Here is a 21,085-nt window from a genome sequence, read left to right on the forward strand (position 1 = left end):
GCTGTGGATGATCCAGAGGTTATGTTTCAATAAAATGCACTGGCAATGTTCTTCACAGACCTAGCACAGCCCCCTTGGGCTGAAACCCACTGCCATAGCTGTCATGGTTGACCTTTGACACACATTGGTCACCCCCTTAAGAGTAATTAAGGTTGTTATTTATTTGTGCTCGGAATAATATGAGGGTTGGACACATTCAAATACAGTCGACGGAGCTAGCATGTTGATTACACCCGGATCCATAGCGTATTTTTTCCCATCAAGAACATCACCATCGTCTCCGATGTCCTGGAAACGTGCCCAGCTCCGATGAGCCTACCACTCGAGGCTTTCCTCAATTCCATGACGCCAAGCAAGACAGAAGATTGGTTAGAGCGAAATGAGCACTGTTGGTACTTGGCTAAAATGAGCACTTATGCCCAAAATCTAGTCCCATCGAGAGCTCTCTTGGCAGCCAAAAGACTCATTGTCACTCCAGAACCAGAACCTTCCGCTCACCAGGTGGACTTCTTCCCCATGTGACCGGTTCCACCCATACGAAGACTCAAGACAAAGGGAGACGACTGGGCCAGTGGATCTATGCCCTACACGAAGCTCTCGGAACGCCCCTGATCATCCTCCATGGTGATGATCATCAGTGGGCCGGGCCGATGGTGTGATCTTTGGAATGTTTTCCAAATGGGAGGACTCATTGAGGACCCTGGGGACGTCACCACTCCAGAAATATGTATACTCTTGCTTGGAAGGGCGTTTAGGAGTCCCCTGATTATCCTCGTCACAGCACAGCGTTGGAATAATCATAACACTACTCTGGTAGTGTGCAATTTAAAGTGAGATTGTGCGGAGCAGTGGCGATCACTCCCGACTTCCTGCCCCTTGATGATAACAACCAGCTTGCCAAGTCATTTTTCAGGCTCGAAGTTGTGCACGATCACATCTCCAAACTCCGCTGTCGGAAAGCGGAGCCATTTTGCTTCTTGGCACAGCTCGTTTGGACTCTCGCTGAGTCGATGGGCAGCAAATTGCCCAACTTGGGTGATCCTTATCTATCCGCCGCTAATGTCAGACCGAGCAACTCTTTAATGCGCGATGAGATTTTGCAGAAATAACGCCAAAGACTCGGCCAGCTTATTATGTCCTCAGGCTCTTGACGAATGCCTTCAATTGATCATTGTGAGAAAGGTGATCTCGGTTGCTTCGGATAATCGAGTGCCCGCGACACGTACGACATCTGCGATGCGGTGGATCCCCTTCAAGGCCGGTTTGGGGGACCTTGGCAACAGACATGGTGACGTGGAAAGCGGTCTGATACCATGAAATTGGTGTACTGTAACTCCATTTGTGTATGTATAAGTGCGCATGTGAGGACTGCAAGTTGCAACAAGGCCAAGCTGCGGGTGGCCTGAAGAGCTCGTCCGTGCAAACGAACAGTCGGTGACTGGACATAACAACAAGTTCATGGCCGGGATATTGACGCAGACACGCCGTTTCGTCGGAGAAACGATAGACCATCGTACGTTCTAAGTGGTCGTGCTAAGTGGTAGGACTGATGACAAGTGATACACTGCTTCGATCTCTTTAAGTAGCCAACGGTTCACTGCAGGCTATACCATAGAGAAAACCCCGTCTATAGACCGGCGGTCAGGTTGATCTACATTTCTCTCAAGGTGCTAAACCTTCAAACTTGTGGCTGTTGTAAAGCCATGAGCTTTTTGGAAGCTTTCGCTCCCGATTTTTAATTTGCACAGAGAATTTGTCTTGGATGCAAAACGAAGAATCTCAGGTCAAGCATGTTTGATGGTCGAGTTACACTCACAAAATCAAGATTGAATCAGGAGACCTGGGTCCTGGACTCCAGGCAATTTTCAAATTCTTTGTACAAGTTCCCCGCAAGAAGCAGCATCTGGAATGACCTCCAAGAAAGACCATGTCGTCATAATCCAAGTACAGCTCATCCGGAATGCATATCCCGCTCCCCCTCACATTTCACAGATTCGAACGCAAATAGAATCTTCTCACTGGCCGACAAACGTAGTTGTTGGGTCTAACAGCACACAAAAGTGCAGCTACTTTCCTATTTAAAAGCACCTCGTTCCCTGACATGGCGTAGTAGAATAACTGTCTTACCAAGCCACGAGAAGACGCGGTGCAACAAGATGGCCCACCTAACTTTCCATAATTATGAAGGTGTCGGCGAGAAGAATAAGCAAGACTACTGGTACAGCCAAGCTGTCCGCATTGGTGATCGAATCGAATGCTCAGGCCAAGGTGCGATATTCTCACATTGTAGTTCTTCTATAAAAGGCTATGGAACTGACATGTTCTATAACAGGTGGCTGGGACCCCAAGTCCGGAGACATCCATCAAGATATCAATGCCGAGATCGATCAGACCTTTGAGAACATCGAGCTCAACCTGAAGAATGCCGGCGGCAAGGGCTGGGAGCAGGTATTCCGGGTGAATTCGTATCACGTCCCGATGGATGGCGAGGCACTGGGGGCCATGGTTCGCAACTTCAAGAAGTGGATGCCGGGTCATCAACCTATCTGGACCTGTGTTGGAGTGCCGAAACTGGCCCAGGATGCTATGCGGGTGGAAATCGAGGTGGTGGCTCATGTCCCCTAAGAGCGTGGGTTGGATGGAGGACAGAAAGGCAGCTTTCTAGGATCGTGATGTGACAAGTTGCCGAGGCGGCAGTGTATGAGTCATGGCTGTTTTTGCATGAAGGAATCGGAGACTGAGAGGCGGAAATGATCTCTTTAGCGAAAATTTGTCTCAGAAGCGACCCCTGCCGGGCTTTCCGCCACGTCCGCCTCGTCCACCTGGTCCACCCCGTCCACCACGTCCACCACGCCCACCGCGACCACCGCGGCTACTGCGGCCCCGAGAACTTTGCATAGAATGCAAATCTTCCTTGCTCAGATTCAATGTACCTCCAGAGAATTTACCAATGGAGGATCCTCCAATGCCACGCTCTCTTCGCTTGTTATCTGACTTGGTGACCTTGGAGGGCTTCTCAAGAATGATGCCATTCTCCTTAGCCTCCCGTCGTCGCTTTTCATCCCTAGAGATAGCCTTTGCTTTGATACCTTGTCGGAAGGCATCAGGCATATTCTTCTGTTTGTAGAGAGATTCCTTGGCTCCGAGGTCTTGCATGCGTAGATCCAAAGCCTTCAGTCGGTTCTTGCCGGTCGGCGCAAGTTCTGAGGCCGAGTCAAGCAGGTGTGATTCTCGAAGTAGTCGTTGCAAATCAAGGTCGTGTTTCAGGTTTAGGGCATCGTTGGCGTCGTCGTCCGAGTCGTCCTTCTTAGTTGTTTTGGTTGTCTTCTTCTTCTCCTCCGCGGAAGACGGTGGTTTCGCACTCTGTTGTATCCGTTATTAGCTTGTGGACCAGAAAAGGGACATTTGAGATAATATACCATGAATGCCTTGCGCGCCTTCTTGTCCACCAAGCCGTCGAAACTGGCATCCCTGTGTTCAACCACTTCCACCACGTTGTCTTCGTCGCTCTCCTCAGAGACCCCATCCCAATCAGAATCAGGCTCCGAGATATCCTCATCATTCTCAATATCGTCTTTATCTTCAGACCCTGTTTCTTCGGTATCGCGCTTAGAAGGTACGTCGGCTTCGATGGGTTCGAATTGCGACTCGAAATATTTGCGGAAAATGTCCTGTGCGTCGTTTGCCGGTGGTGGGCTTGCCTCCTTGGTTTTGGTAGACCGAGAGACAACAGCAGTCTCTCTCTTCCGTTTTCCGACCATGATGTATGTGAATTAAGAGAAATGCCTGGCTGAAAGTTGATGTCGAGTCGCCAAAACTCCCCAAAGTTTTTTTGAGGACCAAGCTTAATGTCACGTGCGATAACGATAAGCCCCTCGATATCGGAGGTGCGGCGGAGGAACTTTGGTGTCACTACTCTGGCAACTGCACAGTTGTAATTGACAAGAGAAAATGACACAGTTCCGGCCCTGCATTGACCTCCACTCGGGGCAAGTCAAGCAGATTGTGGGTGGTACCCTCAGCAATGTCGCCGAAGACCTGAAGACCAACTATGTCTCAAAGCTCCCCGCCAGCCATTATGCGGAACTGTACCAGAAGCACAACTTGCGCGGTGGACATGTGGTAAAGCTTGGACCGGGGAATGAGGAGGCAGCACTGGAGGCAGTTCGCGCTTGGCCCAATGGGTTGCAAGTGGCCGGAGGAATCACGGATAAGAATGCGCAATACTGGATTGAACAAGGTGCCGAGAAGGTGAGTTGCTCCTCGTAATGCATTGTGATCTATGCTTCGATTCCCTGCATTGGCTTTGCTGCCTGACTACGAGTCGGCGCATACCTTCTTGGAATTGCTGGATTACGTTTCCCGTGCATGTTCGTCATATTCTGAGCGATGACGCTAATCAAGTCCGATGGAATGTGAGGACGATAGGTGATCATCACTTCATTCCTCTTCCCGTCCGGCAAATTCTCGCTCGAGCGCCTCGAGTCGGTGCTGGCAGCTCTTGGTGGCGATAAATCGAAGCTGGTCTTGGATTTGAGCTGCCGGAGAAAGGATAATACCTGGTTCGTGGCGATGGACCGATGGCAGACCATCACAGAAATGGAAATCAACCAAGGTAAGATGCTCCGTGAAGGCCAGTTGACCTCTGACAAATCCCTTCAACTAACCTTCTTATAGAATCTATCGCTCTCTTGGAGCCCTACTGTTCCGAGTTTTTGATCCATGCTGCTGACGTCGAGGGTCTGCAGCAAGGTGTTGACGAGGAGTTGGTGTCCAGACTGGCTGAGTGGTGTACCATCCCCGTCACCTATGCCGGTGGTGCCCGAAGCCTACAGGACTTGGAGAAAGTCCACATTAGTAGCAAGGGCAAGGTGGACTTGACGATTGGCAGTGCACTGGATATCTTTGGCGGCTCTGGAGTGACGTTTGATGAGTGTGTCGAGTGGAATAAGACCCATTGATGATGAAACCAAAATAGAATAGGCAACCCCTATGAAGGGCATTATGATATGAATTGACTGAATATCCCAAAAATGATAATTGGGGTAAGAAAACGGAATAGCAGTCCACGTCCGCTGGGCCCTGTGCCAGATGGCGTCTCATTGCTAGGACCTATACTCATGGATGCCTTCCAATGGGAATATTGTTTGCTAAGAATCCCAATCCGGCAACAACAGAGGTTATCACCGATTTCCAGGTCAAACAATCACTACCCCCCTCCGATGGCCTAGTTGGTATCCACCATAAATTGGTGAACCATAGGTGTGCCCTGGAGGAGTGGGTAAACAAAAAGAAGAAAAAATTACTGGGCCAGTGTTGACGCTTCAAGCTCCACGGACGGCCGGGCACACCGCTAGGCAGGGGAGTTCATTTTTTTGGAGATTTTTTTGGTAATATTATTTCTCTAATAGGAATCTATTTTAGAAACTATATTTTATTAATTCTAATTCTTTTACATCCTTGTCGGCGGTGTTAGAGGGTGAAAAGGAGGGTGCTGTCTATCAGGTGCGGCACTGGCGATGTTCTTCGGTGTCCGGGGATGGCGATGCAGTAACAAGGCGAAGTATATAGGGGAGGTGGAGGTTGGCGGTTCGATTCATGGGGCTGAGAACATTTTTGGTCTCGCTTTTTTAGTGTTTGTTTGCATGTGAACAGTTGGATATGGCCATATCATATCTCCTGTGAGGGTTCATTCTGAGTTGAAAATGCCCTCTGGGCCCAAGTCATCTAAGCGGTCATGGAGGTTCGATACGGTAAAAAGAGCACAACAGATGGTCGGCCATGGCCTCCCTTATTCTTACATTATATCCATTTTGATTCACTAACTAACTTGATTGAAGAGAATTAAGTCAGAACGAGCCCGGCCCAGAAAGGACGTCTCTCAACCTTGCTGTTGCACCACCCAAAATCCGGTTTACAGACACTGAGAATACCAAGCATTGGAGTAAGTGCAGGTATATCCAGCTTCACAAACAGTGGGGCCAGTCCACCCAGAGCCTCCACATTGACCCCAATGCGCTGCCACGCCAGTGGAAGAAGTTGTGGTACTCGAAGTCGAACTCGTTGTCTTTGTGCTAGTCGTGCTGGTCGTGCTGGTCTTGGTGGCCGATGCAGTGGTGGTAGAAGACGAGCCACTACCCGAGAATCCAAACCACTCCATATCCTTCGCTCCATGAATGGGGACTGTATGACCGACTCCTGTCGCGTAGATACCCTGGAGATTAGGGCCCCAGTTGGTGGTTTGGTAGTTGGCGTCCGGTGTATTAGCGAGGGTCGACTGGGGAGAGTCGTAATTATATCCGAAGACACCGGCCCACTGCTTGCAGGTCTCGTAGTAGTTTTGTGGGTAGAGGGTTGTGTCTGCACTGCCGTGGTAGATCTGCATTCGAGGTCGTGAGCCAGAGTATCCGGAGTACATGTTTTTGGCGATGCCGCCCCAGACAGCCGGAGTGCTGATGACGCTGCCCGTGGCACAGCTGCTGTTCCACGCATCGACTTGGTTGCTGGAGGAGTAGAAGCAGCCGGCACCGACGCCGGAGTAGACTGTCGCCGCTGCGAAGAGTTCGGGATAGGTGGCTGCCATGACATTCTGTGTCGAGTCAAGTCAGTCAAGCTTGTAGAGCGTCATAAAGAAGATCGGGTTAATTCACCGTCATCATCGCGCCGGAGCTGGATCCAGTCACGAATACCTTGGCGGTATTCGCATTGTATTGACTGATGGTCCAGGTCACCATGTTGGCGATGGAGTTGCTGTCTCCACCGCCGTTATGTGTCAGAGCGGCCTGAGAGCTGACATCCCAGCAGGTCCCGCTGTAGGGGCTTTGGGGGTAGATGACAATGAAGCCATATTGCTCTGCTAGCTGTGCATATGGAGATCCGGTGTAGTATGCCTGGGCGGTGCCAGTGCCTAGAGGATCCGCTGTTATTACTGCGACTCACGACAAGAAAGACCCAAAAGGGAAAAGATCCACTCACAGTAATGAATCGCGACGACAATTCCAGGGTTGGTAGCCAAGTTCTTTGGGACATAGATGTACATCAGAGTGCCAGAGGCATTGTCTCCAAAGCCGGTCACCTGTTGCAGCGAACCAGCAGTGACTCGCTTGTTGACATCCTTGCCCAGTGTTCTAGCAGAGGACAAGGTGAGATAGAGGAACAAGGTAACAAGAAAGGAGAAAGATAGACTCTTCATAGTGGCAACAAATTGTATGAACCTGGTATCGCTAGAATGAACCCAAGAGCCGTTGGGCCATCAACAGCGGGATATCCCCAGTCTTTAACATGGCGAATTGGTTAAGTCTACCCTGTCCCTGAATTTTCCCAATATGTAGAATCGTCAAGTCTTCCGTGACGTTTCAAGCTCCATTCAATTTTGGCTGAATGCTTCAGTTGCTTTTACATTGAACTTCGGACGAATGGAAGTCGCGGGGTTACACTGCGTGGTTCGTGTCGTGTCTTAAGTCCTCCCCAGGCTAAATTAAAGTAGCTGAAACCGCCGTGGGGCAGCGTTTCCCCGCATTGGCAATTCTGCAGGGCGTAATAATCTGCAGGATTCAGGGATCAAACACCGTGAAGAAAACCCACCTCATATTTATCCATACGAGCTGGTTTGAGATGTTCAAGATCCGCAGACCGGTGTGTGCGGCCCGGGTTCCTTACCTGATGTGGATAAGTGTCTGAAGAGTTCCACAAATGATATTTAGTTTGAGACTCCGGAAAATACATTCGTACCTACTGTTTTAGCCAGCTTTGCCAGCGGAGCAAAAGTTTGCTGTCTCTGGGAGTATTACTCCAGGCGATGTAGAACGAAATAAGCTTCTGCTGTGGCCGTCAGCAGCCTGGCGTATCTTGAGCTGGCAGTCCATGCAGCCAACGTGGACTTGGCTATTCAATCTCAAACGGCAGGTTTCATGTTCCCAGTTTCCCCTGCAGACCTGTGGAAATGAAATATTCAATCTTGGTATATATACCCACCGAAAAGAACTGTGGCCAGGAACCATCTTAGAGCCTTTTGAAATTCTCACAGCTCGAGAAGATTAAGCACTTGGAAATCGAATGCAAAGACTACACGAGCGGAATAGACAAATTTGTCATTCCTTATTCCAGGGGCTGTGTAGATTCCCACGTTCAGTCCCTGCGAGTGAGATGAATATGTGGCCTGTAAGGCAGACGCAGAGCCGAATATCAAATATCAAGACCCATCATTGGTCCGATGAATTTATGATGCTCTTTGCAGTTTCCAAAACTCACTGATCTTGGTAATTTGCCGTAGCAGACATGGGCTTGGCATACTCTGATGCTGTGAGTGACCTTGTGAAGATACTTATTAATAATGTACTCCAAAGGGGACAAGAGATAAAGAGAGATTTGAACTCTTTGTACCAATGCACCAAGCGGTAGGTACCGGTTGATGGGCGAGTCTCAAGATAGGTAAGAACAGCGAAAGGCCTCAGGCATTCTTACTAAGACGTACATTACGCCCTGTCGAGAGCGATGGACCTTCTTCACCTCATCAGTAGCCTACATTGACAAATTGAATGCCTGGAAGATCGCGGGGTCGGGGAAATACCCATGCCTGTCGGGAAAATTGTTGTCGTGTATTTCCCCGGCTATCAACAGGGTGGGGCGGGGGACTTGTTAAGCCGATGTTGCAGGGGCTTTCCTTTAAATCAATCCACCCCCAGGAACCCAGTTTTTAGTGAGTACAGTAGTTATCTACAGCCATTCTGTCTTTTTGGGCTTGGATTTGCCCCACCGTGACCACTGAACCACCACTCTGCACAAATCTTGTGGAGCTTAGTATCCGTTAGCGCTGTCACATTGGCATGAGGGCAATTTTCGACGTGAGGGCATGAGATACTAAGCTTCACAAAATTCGCGAGCCTTCCGTCCCAGGTTGATATGGTCCCACCTAACCCCGCAAAGAAGCATCGCTCCACGGGGAAATCAAGTTTATGTTGAGATTCGCGGGGAAATGGTGACATGCTGCTGGATCGACTGGGACGGTGAAATGTTGGGGCTTCCAAACTCGGCATATAAGTAGCCATGACGACTCCTGCATATTTGCGCTATCTGCCGCATAGGAGAGAGCTCCCTTGCCTGGCTAGTCAAATTGCTCTCCTTCAGTCCCGAGATTCGAATTATGCGGTTCGAAATTGCATCTGTGGCGGCGATCGCTGCTGTGTGCGCGCCACTGGTCAACGCTGCTCCGCCAGCCGAAGCTGGTACTGTTGTGAAACCGCGCGCTCCCAAGCCCAGCCACAGCAGCTATAGCTTCTCTTCCATGACTTCAACACGTTATGCGACTCCTCTACCAACATCGTCGCCACCGACGACGTACATGCCTGCAGCCTCCATGAAGGCTATCATGCCGTCGGGAGTTAAGACTACCACGTGGAACAAGAATGAAGCAAGTGCCTCAGACTGGGACAATCCTTATGGCCAGGCCGAATGGAACCGTCGTTGGGCTACGTTCATGCCGAATGTTTCTATCTCCACTTTCAGCATAAGTACCACCGTTCAGCCAACCCCGGTGCCGTCTTCCTCTCTCGTCATGCCACCGCCAGCTGGATTCAGTTATAGTGACGCAGCCAATGCAAAGGATTATACCTTTCCCAAGGACTTTATTGTTGGCGTGGCTTCATCAGCTGGTCAGATCGAGGGTGCTATCCAGGATGAAGGTCGCACGCCTAGTGTTCTGGATTACTTCAACTTCAATGCGGGTCAGGCGCCGGACTATGTCACTGATTGGAACTACTATCTCTACAAGGAGGATATTGCGCGCATTGCTGCGATGGGGGTTCCCTACTACTCCTTCTCTATCTCTTGGACCCGGATCCTTCCGTTTGCTGGTGTTGGCACCCCTGTCAACAAGGAGGGTATTGATCACTACAACGACCTAATCAACACCTGCCTCGAATATGGTGTGAGGCCCATGGTCACTATCGTGCATGCTGACGAGCCGTACGAGTTCGTGATGGAAGGTGGAAATGTGACGAGATCTTATCTCTCCACTAATTCTGGGGCTGCCAATGGCACGTTTGTCGACTCCTTTGTCTACTACTCCAGTATCTTGTTCGCCGAGTTCGGCGATCGCGTGCCCATCTGGATCACCATCAACGAGCCCTACTATGAATCTGGCAATCTGCAGGGAATGTACAATTTCCTGGAGGCGCACACTCAAGTCTACGATTTGTACAAGTCGATGGGCGGCAAGGGAATGATATCTTACAAGAATGCCGACAACTTCGGTGTTCCACTGGATCCAAACAGTCAAGAAGACATTGCTGCTACCAACAGGTATCAGGACTACCTTCTGGGTATCATGTCCAACCCGACCTGGTTGGGCAAGGACGTTCCCGAGAGCGTGACATCGACCTGCACCAACGAGTCTCGCCCACTTTCTCCCGAGACTCTGGCTCGATACAAGGGTAAATCCGACTTCTACGCCGTTGACCCTTACACGGCAACCTTTGTTTTCCCACCAGATGGTGGCGTCGAAGCCTGCGCCAAGGACCCAAACCATTCCCTGTGGCCGAACTGTGTAAACACCACATCAATCAGCTCCAACGGATGGGAAATTGGCTTCTACTCCAATTCCTACCCGTATCTGACCCCGAAGTACTTCCGTGCTTTCATGAACTATATTTGGGACACATACCAGCCGAAAGCCATCATGGTGAGCGAATTCGGGTTCCCAGTATTCGCCGAAGCCGAGGCAGATCTGGCGTCGCAGCTGAATGATCTCCCCCGGTCCTTGTACTATGAAGCATTCCTCACGGAGATCCTGAACTGTATCCATGAGGACGGTATTAAGATCATCGGTGCGGTTGGATGGAGTATGCTTGATAACTGGGAGTTTGGCTCGTTTGATCAGCACTTTGGCATGCAGGTTGTCAATCAGACTACCCAGGAGCGGTACTTCAAACGCTCCTTCTTCGACTTTATTGACTTCTTCCACTCGCATGGACTCTAAATACCGTGAGTTTAGCAATTTAACCCAATGGGACTGTTGATATTCTCAAAGATTGTGTTTCCTTATTGTATTTGGACGGCGGCATGACCGTGGTTAGGAGTGATAACTTTGCTTTGGCATACTCCATTTTTTGACTAAGCCTTGTACTAAGAACAGAAAGTCATAATTTTAAATGTTTAGTATATCTTGCCTTTCGCATTGGAAGAATAGTATCTCACAAGTATTGGAAAACCTCCCGGAAAGGGATCTAATGCTGCTAGACTATGAAGCGGATCCGATAGAGCGAATGAATATTTCGTTCGATTATACAACTAAGTCTCGGCAATACTTGGAGAGAACGAGTAACTCCATTCATCCGTTCGATAAATGTACCTATCATCAGATCCCCGCCAAGGGCTCGCGGAACGGGATAACTTGGTGGAATGCATACAAGAGGCGATCGGGACTAAGCATTTTCCAGAAGAATTGTCTGAACTTTAAATAATCTCAACGGAAGTAGGGCTAATGGAGACAAATTACTGGAAGAATTATAATAGCACGTCCGATTCATCCTGAAGGCGCCAGAATAATGCAAAGGATACCCTGCTCGTTATATGGAATCTGGCAAATCGCCGGATGGCCCCTAGAAAAATTGTCTTTCGGGAATATAGCGCTACCTCCCCCGACCTTCGTGATGTTACATCAACTGACGTAGAGAGGGGTATGAGGAAAGCTACTTACCTAGCCCATATGGTTGATTTGCATTGTATATGACAAGGACCATGGCCGGCAGTTATCCCGATTCCCGGTGATTTCCGCTTGGGAAGTTAATTAACTATGAGTTCGGCATGGGGGATCAAGGATCAATGTCTATCTTTGGTGAATCCTGCAGGGACAATGTAGCGGAGCGAATCTACAGGAATCATTCCGGGGCAATTCCCCTCCGGTACTACTCCGGGGCGTGAGTTGACCACGATCAGTCGACGATCCCCCGCACTCTGCATGATGCACGCTGAAACTCCGGCGGGGCGAGGGGAGAAGCCGACTCGGTATTGACGAATGCAAAGACCGTCTGAATTTACTTTATCGACATGAAGGGGAAATCTCCGTTGCATGGGAGGCATTGGGTCGTCACCCGAGCTATTCCATTTGGATTTGCGGGGAAGGAAGGCCTCGTGCATGATATTAAAGAATGTTCGACAGGGATTGCGAGAGGTACATATTTGGCTCACTCCCGGAACTATTCAGATGGTGACTCGGCTCTCCACAAACGTCTTTTATCGAGTGAGTAGTCGTTGCATCAAGTATGCTTCTGAAGAACTACCTAGCCGCTGCTGGCTTGGCTTTGATGCAGGGGAGTCTTGCTTCGTTGCAAATTGTCAGTCTCCACTCCATTAGCGAATGTGATGATCAAACACATTTTGCTAACACATTCAGGTCCCTGGTGGGTCGTGGACATCAGCTGGTACAAACCAACATGTCCAGGCTCATGGTGGAGGTATGTCTACGGGGCTTGAGGATTTCTTTTGCTCTGCCCCACAGCTGAAATTTTCCCTAAGGAATCGTCGAAGTCGACTCTGTCTACTACTGGATCGGCGAGAACAAGCTAAACGGAAGTGCCTTCCAATCCGTCAACTGTTATTCCAGTACCAACTTAGTGGAATGGACCTTTGTCGGAGAGCTGCTCTCCCTCCAAAGTAGCGGAGATCTTGGTCCGAGTCGAATCGTCGAGCGTCCGAAGGTCATTTACAATGATGCAACTTCTAAGTGGGTGATGTGGATGCATATTGACAGCAGCAGCTATGGGGAAGCAAAGACTGGTGTCGCGACAGGTTCCAGTATCTGTGGCAAATATAACTATTTGTAAGACCCACTGGAAGCACTTCTTGCCTGTCGAGCTTCACTTGGACTGATTTGGTTACTTTTTAGAGGCTCATTCCAGCCTTTGGGCTTCCAGTCGCGCGATATGGGTCTTTTCAAAGATGATGATGGATCTGCCTATCTCTTATCAGAAGATGTGAGTGCATCTGTAGCGACCTCTCTCATGTATGCCGCACTCAGCCTGTTCTAACAACTATTACTAGCGCCCCAACGGGTTGAGAATTGACCGATTGACTGATGACTACACCAATGTGACTTCGAACACATACCTATGGTCTGAGCATATTGAAGCTCCAGCTATGTACAAGAAGAACGGCGTGTATTTCATGTTTGGGTCCCAGTTGACAGGTAAGTGCTTGTCCCTTCCACTATAGCTTGAGCTAACCATGACTCGAATATAGGATGGTGTATGTTCTTCATCTCCCCAACAAGATGAGCTCTATGTAGGCCTAATTTGTTTCTGCCAGCTACAAACGATAACAAGTACAGCACTGCTACGAGTTTGAGTGGACCCTGGAGCTCTTGGGCCAATTTTGCCCCTACCGGCACGAACACCTACAACTCCCAAACTACGTTTATCCTGGGGGTAGGCCCAAACGTGATGTATGTCCCAGGGGACAGAACAAAACCAAACGTACAGTCTGGTGCTTTGGCTGATATCATCAGGTACATGGGTGATCGATGGCTCTCCTCCAACCTCATGGCATCAACTTACATCTGGCTTCCACTTACCTTGTCCGGGAGGAGCGCCAGCCTCGTACGTATCCTCTCACTCTATATCCTCGGGTCTAAAATGGCCTTATTCCTGACTAACACCATGTAAAAACCACAGACCAACGAAGACAGTTGGGTCATCTCCACCAAGCAGTCCTGGACACCCTCTCCGGCAGGAACCACCCCGGAAGCCGAATCTTCCTCAAACACATTATCCAACGGCGCTGTAACACTTACCTGCAGCGGCTGTTCTGGAGGAAAATCTGTAGGATATATCGGAGGTTCCAGCAGTGGAACGCTTCAGTTCAAGGGCATCTCCAGCAACGCTACCACGAAGACTACTGTCCAGGTGAGATACGAGAATGGGGATTCGAGCCAGCGGTATGCTACAGTAACTGTGAATGGCAAATCGCAGGTTTTGGCTTTTATTCCTTCGACGAATGGGAACACGCCTTTCTCGTCGTCGCTGAATGTTGAGCTGAACGCGGGGGCTTCGAACGTTATTACTATCGGAGGGTACCAGGGTGGATGGGGTAAGTGATGCCGATCATGTTGAGTGGTGAGAAATGAATCAATTGGAGCAGAGAACTAATTGTATTGCAATCAATATCCAGGACCGGACATCGATCGTTTGGTGGTTCCAGAACTGTAGTTGGACTATTGACAGATGCCCGTGGTTTCCTTGGACGGTGTTCACCATCTATCGGGGGATGACGAGTGTGTATATAGATCCCATTTGGGTATACACGAATAGCCGAGCAACTCTGTCACACATTGCATGGCGTATATCTCCTGTGTAGATGAGTAAAATAACAAAAACGGCCCCAGGCCTAGACAAAAGTCGGGGATGCCTTGCCCGTCCGAAAACGGCTTAGGGCCACGACAAGCTCCGCCCGCCAACCTCCGTATCATCGGTCACTTGCTCCTCCATCATCATCACTACACTCCCTCGCCCTTCCCTTGCGATTTGGTACCTCTCAATCGGGCCAATATAAGTCTTTTCCTCTATCGCCTTCTAAAACCCTCCAATCTCGACAAAATTCTCCCGTGCCGACGCCAAGATGAAACCCGTTGTGTCGGCGTTGAACGCCTGGTCCTGGTAGGCTTCCCCCATTCCAGAGATGGCCATACCCTTGAATATCTACAGCTTCTAATACTCTTTGCTTTTGATAGTGTCGTTATCTCCATCTTTGCTATCGTTATTCTCTCTGTCCTCGGCTCGCTATATGGCGTACGTTCTCTAGCTTCCGCCCCTCCCCCGGTCCAAGCTGGCCCCATCTTGCGCCCGGCCATCGACAACTGTCCGGATTCGTTGGCATGAAATACTGACCTATGTCCTTTTCCACTAGAGCAATAACCACTCTTTCACCGGCTCGGAAGGTGACCCGGAAGATGGCCCTGCAGTTGCTGCCTCCATCTATGTCGCGGTGATTGTCTATGCTGTACGCCATCTAGCATTCGACTCCTACCAGCAGGAATTTGAGCTTCTGCCGGTAAACACTCTTGCTAACGCATGTTCAATCTTATTAGGGATTCTTCGTGTTCTGCGGTTTCCAAGCCTACCTCCACCTTCGAGACAGCCGGGGCGGTGCCATATCACTTCGTTAAAACCAGAGCCATAAAAGAAAACCAATTTACAACATCTATGATCACAATAACACATCTTCTCCTTCGGTGTCACAACGGTTCTTCTATCATTTTTCAATCACAGGGGGGTTTTGATCTATTTCGGTCTGTCTTTAGGGAAACATGGTGACCAGGGTCCGAGAGGGCGGGGAAAGGATCTGAAATGGATCAGCGGTTCTCCAATAAACCAGGCGCTTTCCATTGATTATTCGCTATTCTCCGCTTGTGTGACGCACGGGAGTCCGTCGGTATACAGCGATAAGTCTGGAGTTGCTGCTCTCTTTCCACCAAGGAAGACATTTGCTGGGCAGGTATCCCGGTCTTCCTGTTGCTGGGAGTATGCAATACACAGACAAGCCCTTTTTTGCGCGATATGTACATAGCGGCTCGGAATTATTACCTATTGTTATCAGTTCTTATCTATTGTGTCTAGCAGGGATACTTTGCCATGCGTCGCGATCAAGTATAGACATTTCATCATTGTTCATCATTATGTCACAAGAAACCACTTTTGGAGCGTGCTCCCCTAACGCCTGGTATATGCAGAATCGACCGATCCCATGTTTTCTCTAGCTTTATTCTTCATCCTCATACGGGTCCAGCATCTTGGACATGTAAGGTCCATCCAGGGTGTATCCTAAGCGCGCGTAGTAGCTACGCACGCCAACACCCGAAATAACACTGATCTTGGTACTTCCGTGCTCCTCACGGGCGATGCGCTCGGCCTCTTCCATGAGCAATGTACCGAAACCACGGTGTTGGAACTTGCGAGCATCACGTCCGTGAAGTGGCACGGCAGAGCCATAGACGTGCAGCTCGCGAACGATACTGGTCTGCTGGCCAGTGAATTCAGGGCGGAAAGTGTGAGTGTCACTGCACTTGCGCAAACGAAGCAAGCCAATGAGAATATCCTGCTTGGGATCTTCATAGGCCAAGAAGGTCTCCCAGCCGCCGTTGGCAGCATAGTCACGACGGATAAGCTCCACCTGCGAAGGGCGGATCTTGTTCTTGACCTCGTTGATACCGACCTCTCGTGTACGGACGTCCCGACAGGTCGTTCCAAAGTCCTTCATCCGGGCCAGAGCTAGCTCGCGCAAGTTGCCGTTCTCGACACCAGAAGTGACGAGAGGCATGGGGATATCACGCTGGACACGGTAAATTCGAGTCCATGGAGGGACCAATGCAAGAATACGAGCAACGAGATCGATCAAAGCATTGGGAGTGTAGTTCTTGTACCGCCCAGTCCGCCACAGCTCGTAGAGACCGGTTCCACGGATGACCAGAGTAGGGTAGATCTTGAGACCGTCTGTACGGAAGGCAGGGTTCTCGAAGTATTCTTGGAATTGGAACAGGTCGCGCTCCATGCCGACGTTAGGCAAATCGGGCATCATGTGGCTGACAACCTTAAAACCAGCATCCTTCGCAAGCTTGAAGGTCTCAGCGACTGCCGCGACGGTGTGTCCACGATTTGTGTCTCGCGCAACATCCTCGTACAGACTCTGCACACCGATCTCTAGCCGGGTGCAGCCGTAGCGCAGCATGCTGCTCAAATGGGTGTCCAGACAGTAGTCTGGTCGGGTCTCGATCGTGATACCCACACACTTGGTGTTACTCATTTCACCTGCCAGTACGGCCTCGTCCACGTTGTCCGTTTGGTATCCGCTCAGGGCATTGTGAAGCTGAGAAATGAAGGTATCGCGATAGTCCTCCGGCAAAGACATGAATGTTCCGCCCATGATAATGTATTCCACCTTATCCACACTGTGGCCCAGAGACTTGATCTGGTCCACTCGTCCTCTCGCCTGCTCGAAGGGATCATAGCGAGCGCGGATCGCACGCATCGACGTCGGCTCGTATCCGGTATAGGATTGTGTAGAGTACTCGAAGTCGGAATCGGGGCCACCGGGGCAGTAGACGCAAATGTTACCGGTATACGCGATATGAGGGCATCGGTGAGGCTTGCACATCACAGCGACAACGGCGATACCAGAGGAGGTTCCTGTGTGGCGGGATTAGTTTGAAGGTCTTGCCGGCTTCGAACGTATCAGACTTACGGATTGGCTTCGCGATCAGCTTCGGTAGAATGTATTTCTTATAATTTTCCGGCACGGCCGCAATGATAGCCGTCAGTGGCGGTTGAGTCGCCAGGGAGTGCTTCTTCGAGATCATGCCCCGCAGCTTGTTGAGGTTGACATCCTTTCGCGGCGCAGAGCTGTCTCTCTGCGACTCGTATTCTTGGATGAGCGCATTTGCAATATCAGAGCATGCTCGCATGTATCGCTCATTCTCTGGGATCAGCTTGTTGTTCTTCTTCGCAGTCTTCTTATTGAGCGGCGCGGTCATGGTCATGGTGGCCATGGTGCAGGGGTGTCACCGCGCAGCGGCGACTGGGTCGCGACGAGACAAAAGACGAAAGATAGAAATACACAAGTCTTTTTTGAAGCAATCGAGAAAGATACCGGGGTAGCAGTAGTGGTGGGGTGAAGCGATTAGATAGAAAAAAAGTTGGTGGCCGAGGCAGCGATCCGAACTCAACTCGGGTCCGCTTAAGTAAAGATTTGTCCCGAACGAAAACTCCCGGGCGCGCATCCCGAATCCTTTGCTAACATCTCTTCCCCGAGTCAACCTCTTTTCTCCCCCATCCTCTCCTCTCCCCTCTCCTCTCCACCCCTTCAATTACCCTCTAGCCCGTCATGCAGGCCTTCCGCCGTAACACCTTCTCGGCTGTTCGCAATGTCGCTGGCCAGCAGCGCCGGAGCTACCTTAAGGCCACCTCTGCCTATGCCGATACTGTGAACAACCTGCGGATCAACAAGGACACCCGGGTCCTCTTCCAGGGCTTCACCGGAAAGCAGGGAACGTGAGTATCCATCTACTGGACCGTATCTGATTCCATGCGCTGGGCGCTGACGAGCGTGTTCTTGAACAGTTTCCACGCCGAGCAGGCCATCGCCTACGGTATCTATCATCTCGTTGCGATCGCGAAAAAGACCACTCGAACTCATACGTAACAGGCACAAATGTCGTCGGTGGTACCAACCCCAAGAAGGCCGGCACCACTCACCTCGACCTCCCCGTTTTCGCCAATGTTGCGGACGCTAGGAAGGAGACTGGTGCTACTGCTTCCGCCATCTTCGTCCCGTATGATACCCGATATGCTCCCCCAAGAGATCGCAGAACGCAACTAATTGATTACAACCAGCCCCCCTCTCGCTGCTGCCGGTATCGAGGAGGCCATCGCTGCTGAGATGCCTCTTGTTGTTTGGTGAGTGTTTCCGACCCCCCGAGCTCCCTGAAAGCTCCCCTTAAGATCACTTTTTTTTTTTTATAAGCCCGAGCTAACCGCGTCGTTTGCACTAGCATTACTGAGGGTATTCCCCAGCACGGTACGAATTGAGTTCATCGCCTCCGAGTGGAACCCGATCTAATATATACCCCATAGACATGGTCCGCATCACCGACATCCTCAAGACCCAGAACAAGACCCGCCTGGTCGGCCCGAACTGCCCCGGCATCATCGCTCCCGTAAGTGTCGATCATAACCGAGGGTTTCACGTCATATGCTCATGCGATTCGTTTCTATAGGGTCAATGCAAGATCGGTATCATGCCCGGTTTCATCCACAAGCGCGGCCGTGTCGGTATCGTCTCCCGTTCCGGTACTCTGACCTACGAGGCCGTCAACCAGACCACCCAGGCTGGCCTTGGTCAGTCCCTCGTTGTCGGTATCGGTGGTGACCCCTTCTCCGGTACCAACTTCATCGACTGCCTCAAGATCTTCCTCGAGGACCCCGAGACCGACGGTATCATCATGATCGGTGAGATCGGTGGTTCCGCCGAGGAGGAGGCCGCCGAGTTCTTCAAGGCCAACAACGTCCACAACAAGCCCGCAGTTTCCTTCATTGCCGGTATCAGCGCTCCCCCCGGCCGCCGCATGGGTCACGCCGGTGCCATCGTCAGCGGTGGTAAGGGTGGTGCCGACTCCAAGATCTCTGCTCTCCAGGATGCTGGTGTCATCGTCGAGCGCAGCCCTGCCTCCCTCGGCAAGACCCTGCTTGCCGAGTTCGTCAAGCGTGACCTTGTCTAAATTTTAAGTCTGAAGCCTTGCTTTTGACGTCTTGTGCTCTCTTGGTGTCCTGGTTCTTTGTGGGAAGACTGGGGGTTCGGAGGTATATTCACCATTTGTCCAAATGGTCATTTGCGGTTCATCTCATTAAGCCGCGCCTGTATTCTTTTTCTCCTTTGTGTTAGAGACCCTTGAAGTAATTAGTTTTGTGTAACTTTTACTTGTTGATCATATATTCTAGTAGATGTGCTTTGTAGGTGATTCGGTACTGGACTGCGACGGATATGGCGTTGAGCCAGTCCTTACGGACTTGGGTCGCAAAGGGTTCAATTGGCCCTTTCAGAAGCCTGCGACCCAAGCGAAGTGAGAGCCTCTTGTCTTCATCCAGTTCGAGTTAGGCCGAGGAGGCCGATATGATAATGAAGTTCAGATATAACATCCAAAAGTTCTCACGCCAACATGCTGCTATGGGACAAGGACAGCTGTATATCATTTAAGGTCTCAAGGCTGGTTTTATAACAACAGTTTAGAACAACTCAGGGCTTCATGATACCCTTCAGGGCCTCAACCACCTCCTCAGTTCCAATCACGTCGGCAAACTCGCCATCAAGACTAGCAACAGTGACTTTATGTACAGTCTCCGCATCAAAATTCCCCTTGCTGTAAGTTGCAGTCGCATCAGAAACAAGAATTATCCGCCCCTTTTCCACGCGCACCTCGTTCTCACGAGTACCATCAGGCCTGAATCGAACAGGGCCTTCATCCAAAAAACGATCCACAACGCCCAAGTTCGCTGCCATACGAACTGTCGTCGAGACACAGTGATCCGTCGTCAGGCCAGCAACAATGATCTGCCTAATCCCCTTCTGTCTCAAATGCGCCTCAAGACCCGTCCCAATAAAGGAAGAGTTGACATTCTTCCAAAAGACAGGCTCCGACCCATCCGCTGCCGGGACAGCAAAGTCCAGCGGTCGGATCCCACCCGCCGGATGTGAAGGGTGAAGAGGGGAAGAAGACGAGTCAGAGGAGTGAAAGACGTGAATCACCTCGAGCGGAAATGAAGAGGATACTCCTGCATCTCGAAAAGTGGATAGGAGTGATTGGAGATTGGCTTCATAGTGAGGATTGGAGCGTGATGCGCCCCAGTGAGAGACAGTTGACGGGTTGGTAAAAGCTGATTGGTTGTCGATGAGAATTAGAGCTGTTGGAAGACTCAGATCGATTGTTGGTGCCATTTTCGAGAGACTGGAATTAAAAAGGAGATGCCTGGTCGATTGATGAGGGTGGAATAGAGCGGAATCTCCATCTTAATGGTGCTTGATTGAGCGGTTGACTCACCAGGCTCGTTAATTACCAATCAAGCCAAGAAAAGTTTCCTATACCTCTTTCTTATGGTGTTTAGAAATCAATTCTGCACATCACAACTCAAAAATTAATTCTTGAAGGACCCTGATTTCATATTCAGGCTATATTGCCTTAGGTCTGATGATGTTTTGCGCTCAGCTCAGTACATGGAGGGCTACCCCACCAAGCTGTGATCATTTTGGCACTTGGAGCTCTTCCCACAGCGGAGCGCTTAAATATCGAGTCTAATTATTTCTACCATGGAGCTAGTGTTTCAAGATTTGAGTAAAGTCGTTCATTAGAACCCATTAGTTTATGTACGGTGGCCTCTTTATAGAGTGTACTTTTGTCCTTACCTATATCAGAGCTAGAGAAGGGAGGACTTACTGCTACTCCATCGTCAAGGGTCCCTGTTCCCCCCTGCAATCTCGTGTCCAGAGGTGATAGGAGCATTGCAGAAAAAAGAAAGTGAAAATGAAGCTCTCAGGTTGGTCACGTCAA

The 21,085-nt window shown here is 50.2% G+C and overlaps 10 protein-coding genes across 10 annotated transcripts; 6 read left to right on the forward strand and 4 right to left on the reverse strand.

Annotated features, from left to right (window-relative positions):
- Positions 1-2,156: 2,156 nt before the first annotated feature.
- N7473_003365 (RidA family protein) lies at positions 2,157-2,625 on the forward strand (the record flags this gene model as incomplete). Its single annotated transcript, XM_057149305.1, has 2 exons — positions 2,157-2,268; positions 2,333-2,625. The coding sequence occupies 2 exons, from the start codon at positions 2,157-2,159 to the stop codon at positions 2,623-2,625; spliced, it is 405 nt and encodes a 134-aa protein (XP_057012959.1).
- Positions 2,626-2,775: 150 nt separating this feature from the next.
- On the reverse strand, positions 2,776-3,761 carry N7473_003366 (uncharacterized protein; the record flags this gene model as incomplete). Its single annotated transcript, XM_057149306.1, has 2 exons — positions 2,776-3,363; positions 3,420-3,761. The coding sequence occupies 2 exons, from the start codon at positions 3,759-3,761 to the stop codon at positions 2,776-2,778; spliced, it is 930 nt and encodes a 309-aa protein (XP_057012960.1).
- A 190-nt stretch (positions 3,762-3,951) lies between these two features.
- N7473_003367 (1-(5-phosphoribosyl)-5- ((5-phosphoribosylamino)methylideneamino)imidazole-4-carboxamide isomerase HIS6) lies at positions 3,952-4,961 on the forward strand (the record flags this gene model as incomplete). Its single annotated transcript, XM_057149307.1, has 3 exons — positions 3,952-4,251; positions 4,429-4,615; positions 4,678-4,961. 3 exons carry the CDS (start codon positions 3,952-3,954, stop codon positions 4,959-4,961), a joined length of 771 nt encoding a protein of 256 aa, XP_057012961.1.
- A 953-nt stretch (positions 4,962-5,914) lies between these two features.
- axeA (putative acetyl xylan esterase) lies at positions 5,915-7,192 on the reverse strand (the record flags this gene model as incomplete). The annotated part of the gene is made up of 3 exons (XM_057149308.1): positions 5,915-6,589; positions 6,651-6,907; positions 6,976-7,192. 3 exons carry the CDS (start codon positions 7,190-7,192, stop codon positions 5,915-5,917), a joined length of 1,149 nt encoding a protein of 382 aa, XP_057012962.1.
- A 1,950-nt stretch (positions 7,193-9,142) lies between these two features.
- N7473_003369 (uncharacterized protein) lies at positions 9,143-10,975 on the forward strand (the record flags this gene model as incomplete). The annotated part of the gene is made up of 1 exon (XM_057149309.1): positions 9,143-10,975. One exon carries the CDS (start codon positions 9,143-9,145, stop codon positions 10,973-10,975), a length of 1,833 nt encoding a protein of 610 aa, XP_057012963.1.
- A 1,285-nt stretch (positions 10,976-12,260) lies between these two features.
- Positions 12,261-14,201, forward strand: N7473_003370 (glycosyl hydrolase family 43 protein; the record flags this gene model as incomplete). The annotated part of the gene is made up of 10 exons (XM_057149310.1): positions 12,261-12,332; positions 12,392-12,452; positions 12,514-12,817; positions 12,884-12,971; positions 13,039-13,183; positions 13,237-13,242; positions 13,303-13,438; positions 13,502-13,592; positions 13,668-14,082; positions 14,164-14,201. The coding sequence occupies 10 exons, from the start codon at positions 12,261-12,263 to the stop codon at positions 14,199-14,201; spliced, it is 1,356 nt and encodes a 451-aa protein (XP_057012964.1).
- A 409-nt stretch (positions 14,202-14,610) lies between these two features.
- On the forward strand, positions 14,611-15,157 carry N7473_003371 (uncharacterized protein; the record flags this gene model as incomplete). Its single annotated transcript, XM_057149311.1, has 4 exons — positions 14,611-14,648; positions 14,723-14,780; positions 14,899-14,991; positions 15,080-15,157. 4 exons carry the CDS (start codon positions 14,611-14,613, stop codon positions 15,155-15,157), a joined length of 267 nt encoding a protein of 88 aa, XP_057012965.1.
- Positions 15,158-15,750: 593 nt separating this feature from the next.
- Positions 15,751-17,533, reverse strand: N7473_003372 (Elongator subunit ELP3; the record flags this gene model as incomplete). Its single annotated transcript, XM_057149312.1, has 2 exons — positions 15,751-17,174; positions 17,230-17,533. 2 exons carry the CDS (start codon positions 17,531-17,533, stop codon positions 15,751-15,753), a joined length of 1,728 nt encoding a protein of 575 aa, XP_057012966.1.
- A 335-nt stretch (positions 17,534-17,868) lies between these two features.
- N7473_003373 (succinate--CoA ligase (GDP-forming) subunit alpha) lies at positions 17,869-19,261 on the forward strand (the record flags this gene model as incomplete). The annotated part of the gene is made up of 7 exons (XM_057149313.1): positions 17,869-18,035; positions 18,105-18,133; positions 18,190-18,316; positions 18,378-18,440; positions 18,536-18,561; positions 18,618-18,700; positions 18,761-19,261. 7 exons carry the CDS (start codon positions 17,869-17,871, stop codon positions 19,259-19,261), a joined length of 996 nt encoding a protein of 331 aa, XP_057012967.1.
- Positions 19,262-19,776: 515 nt separating this feature from the next.
- On the reverse strand, positions 19,777-20,475 carry N7473_003374 (cysteine hydrolase family protein; the record flags this gene model as incomplete). The annotated part of the gene is made up of 1 exon (XM_057149314.1): positions 19,777-20,475. The coding sequence occupies one exon, from the start codon at positions 20,473-20,475 to the stop codon at positions 19,777-19,779; it is 699 nt and encodes a 232-aa protein (XP_057012968.1).
- Positions 20,476-21,085: the final 610 nt, after the last annotated feature.

This window comes from Penicillium subrubescens (assembly GCF_028828155.1).
Source record: "Penicillium subrubescens strain IBT 31985 chromosome Unknown utg000002l_segment0_segment0, whole genome shotgun sequence".
NCBI classification, from domain to species: Eukaryota; Fungi; Ascomycota; class Eurotiomycetes; order Eurotiales; family Aspergillaceae; genus Penicillium; species Penicillium subrubescens.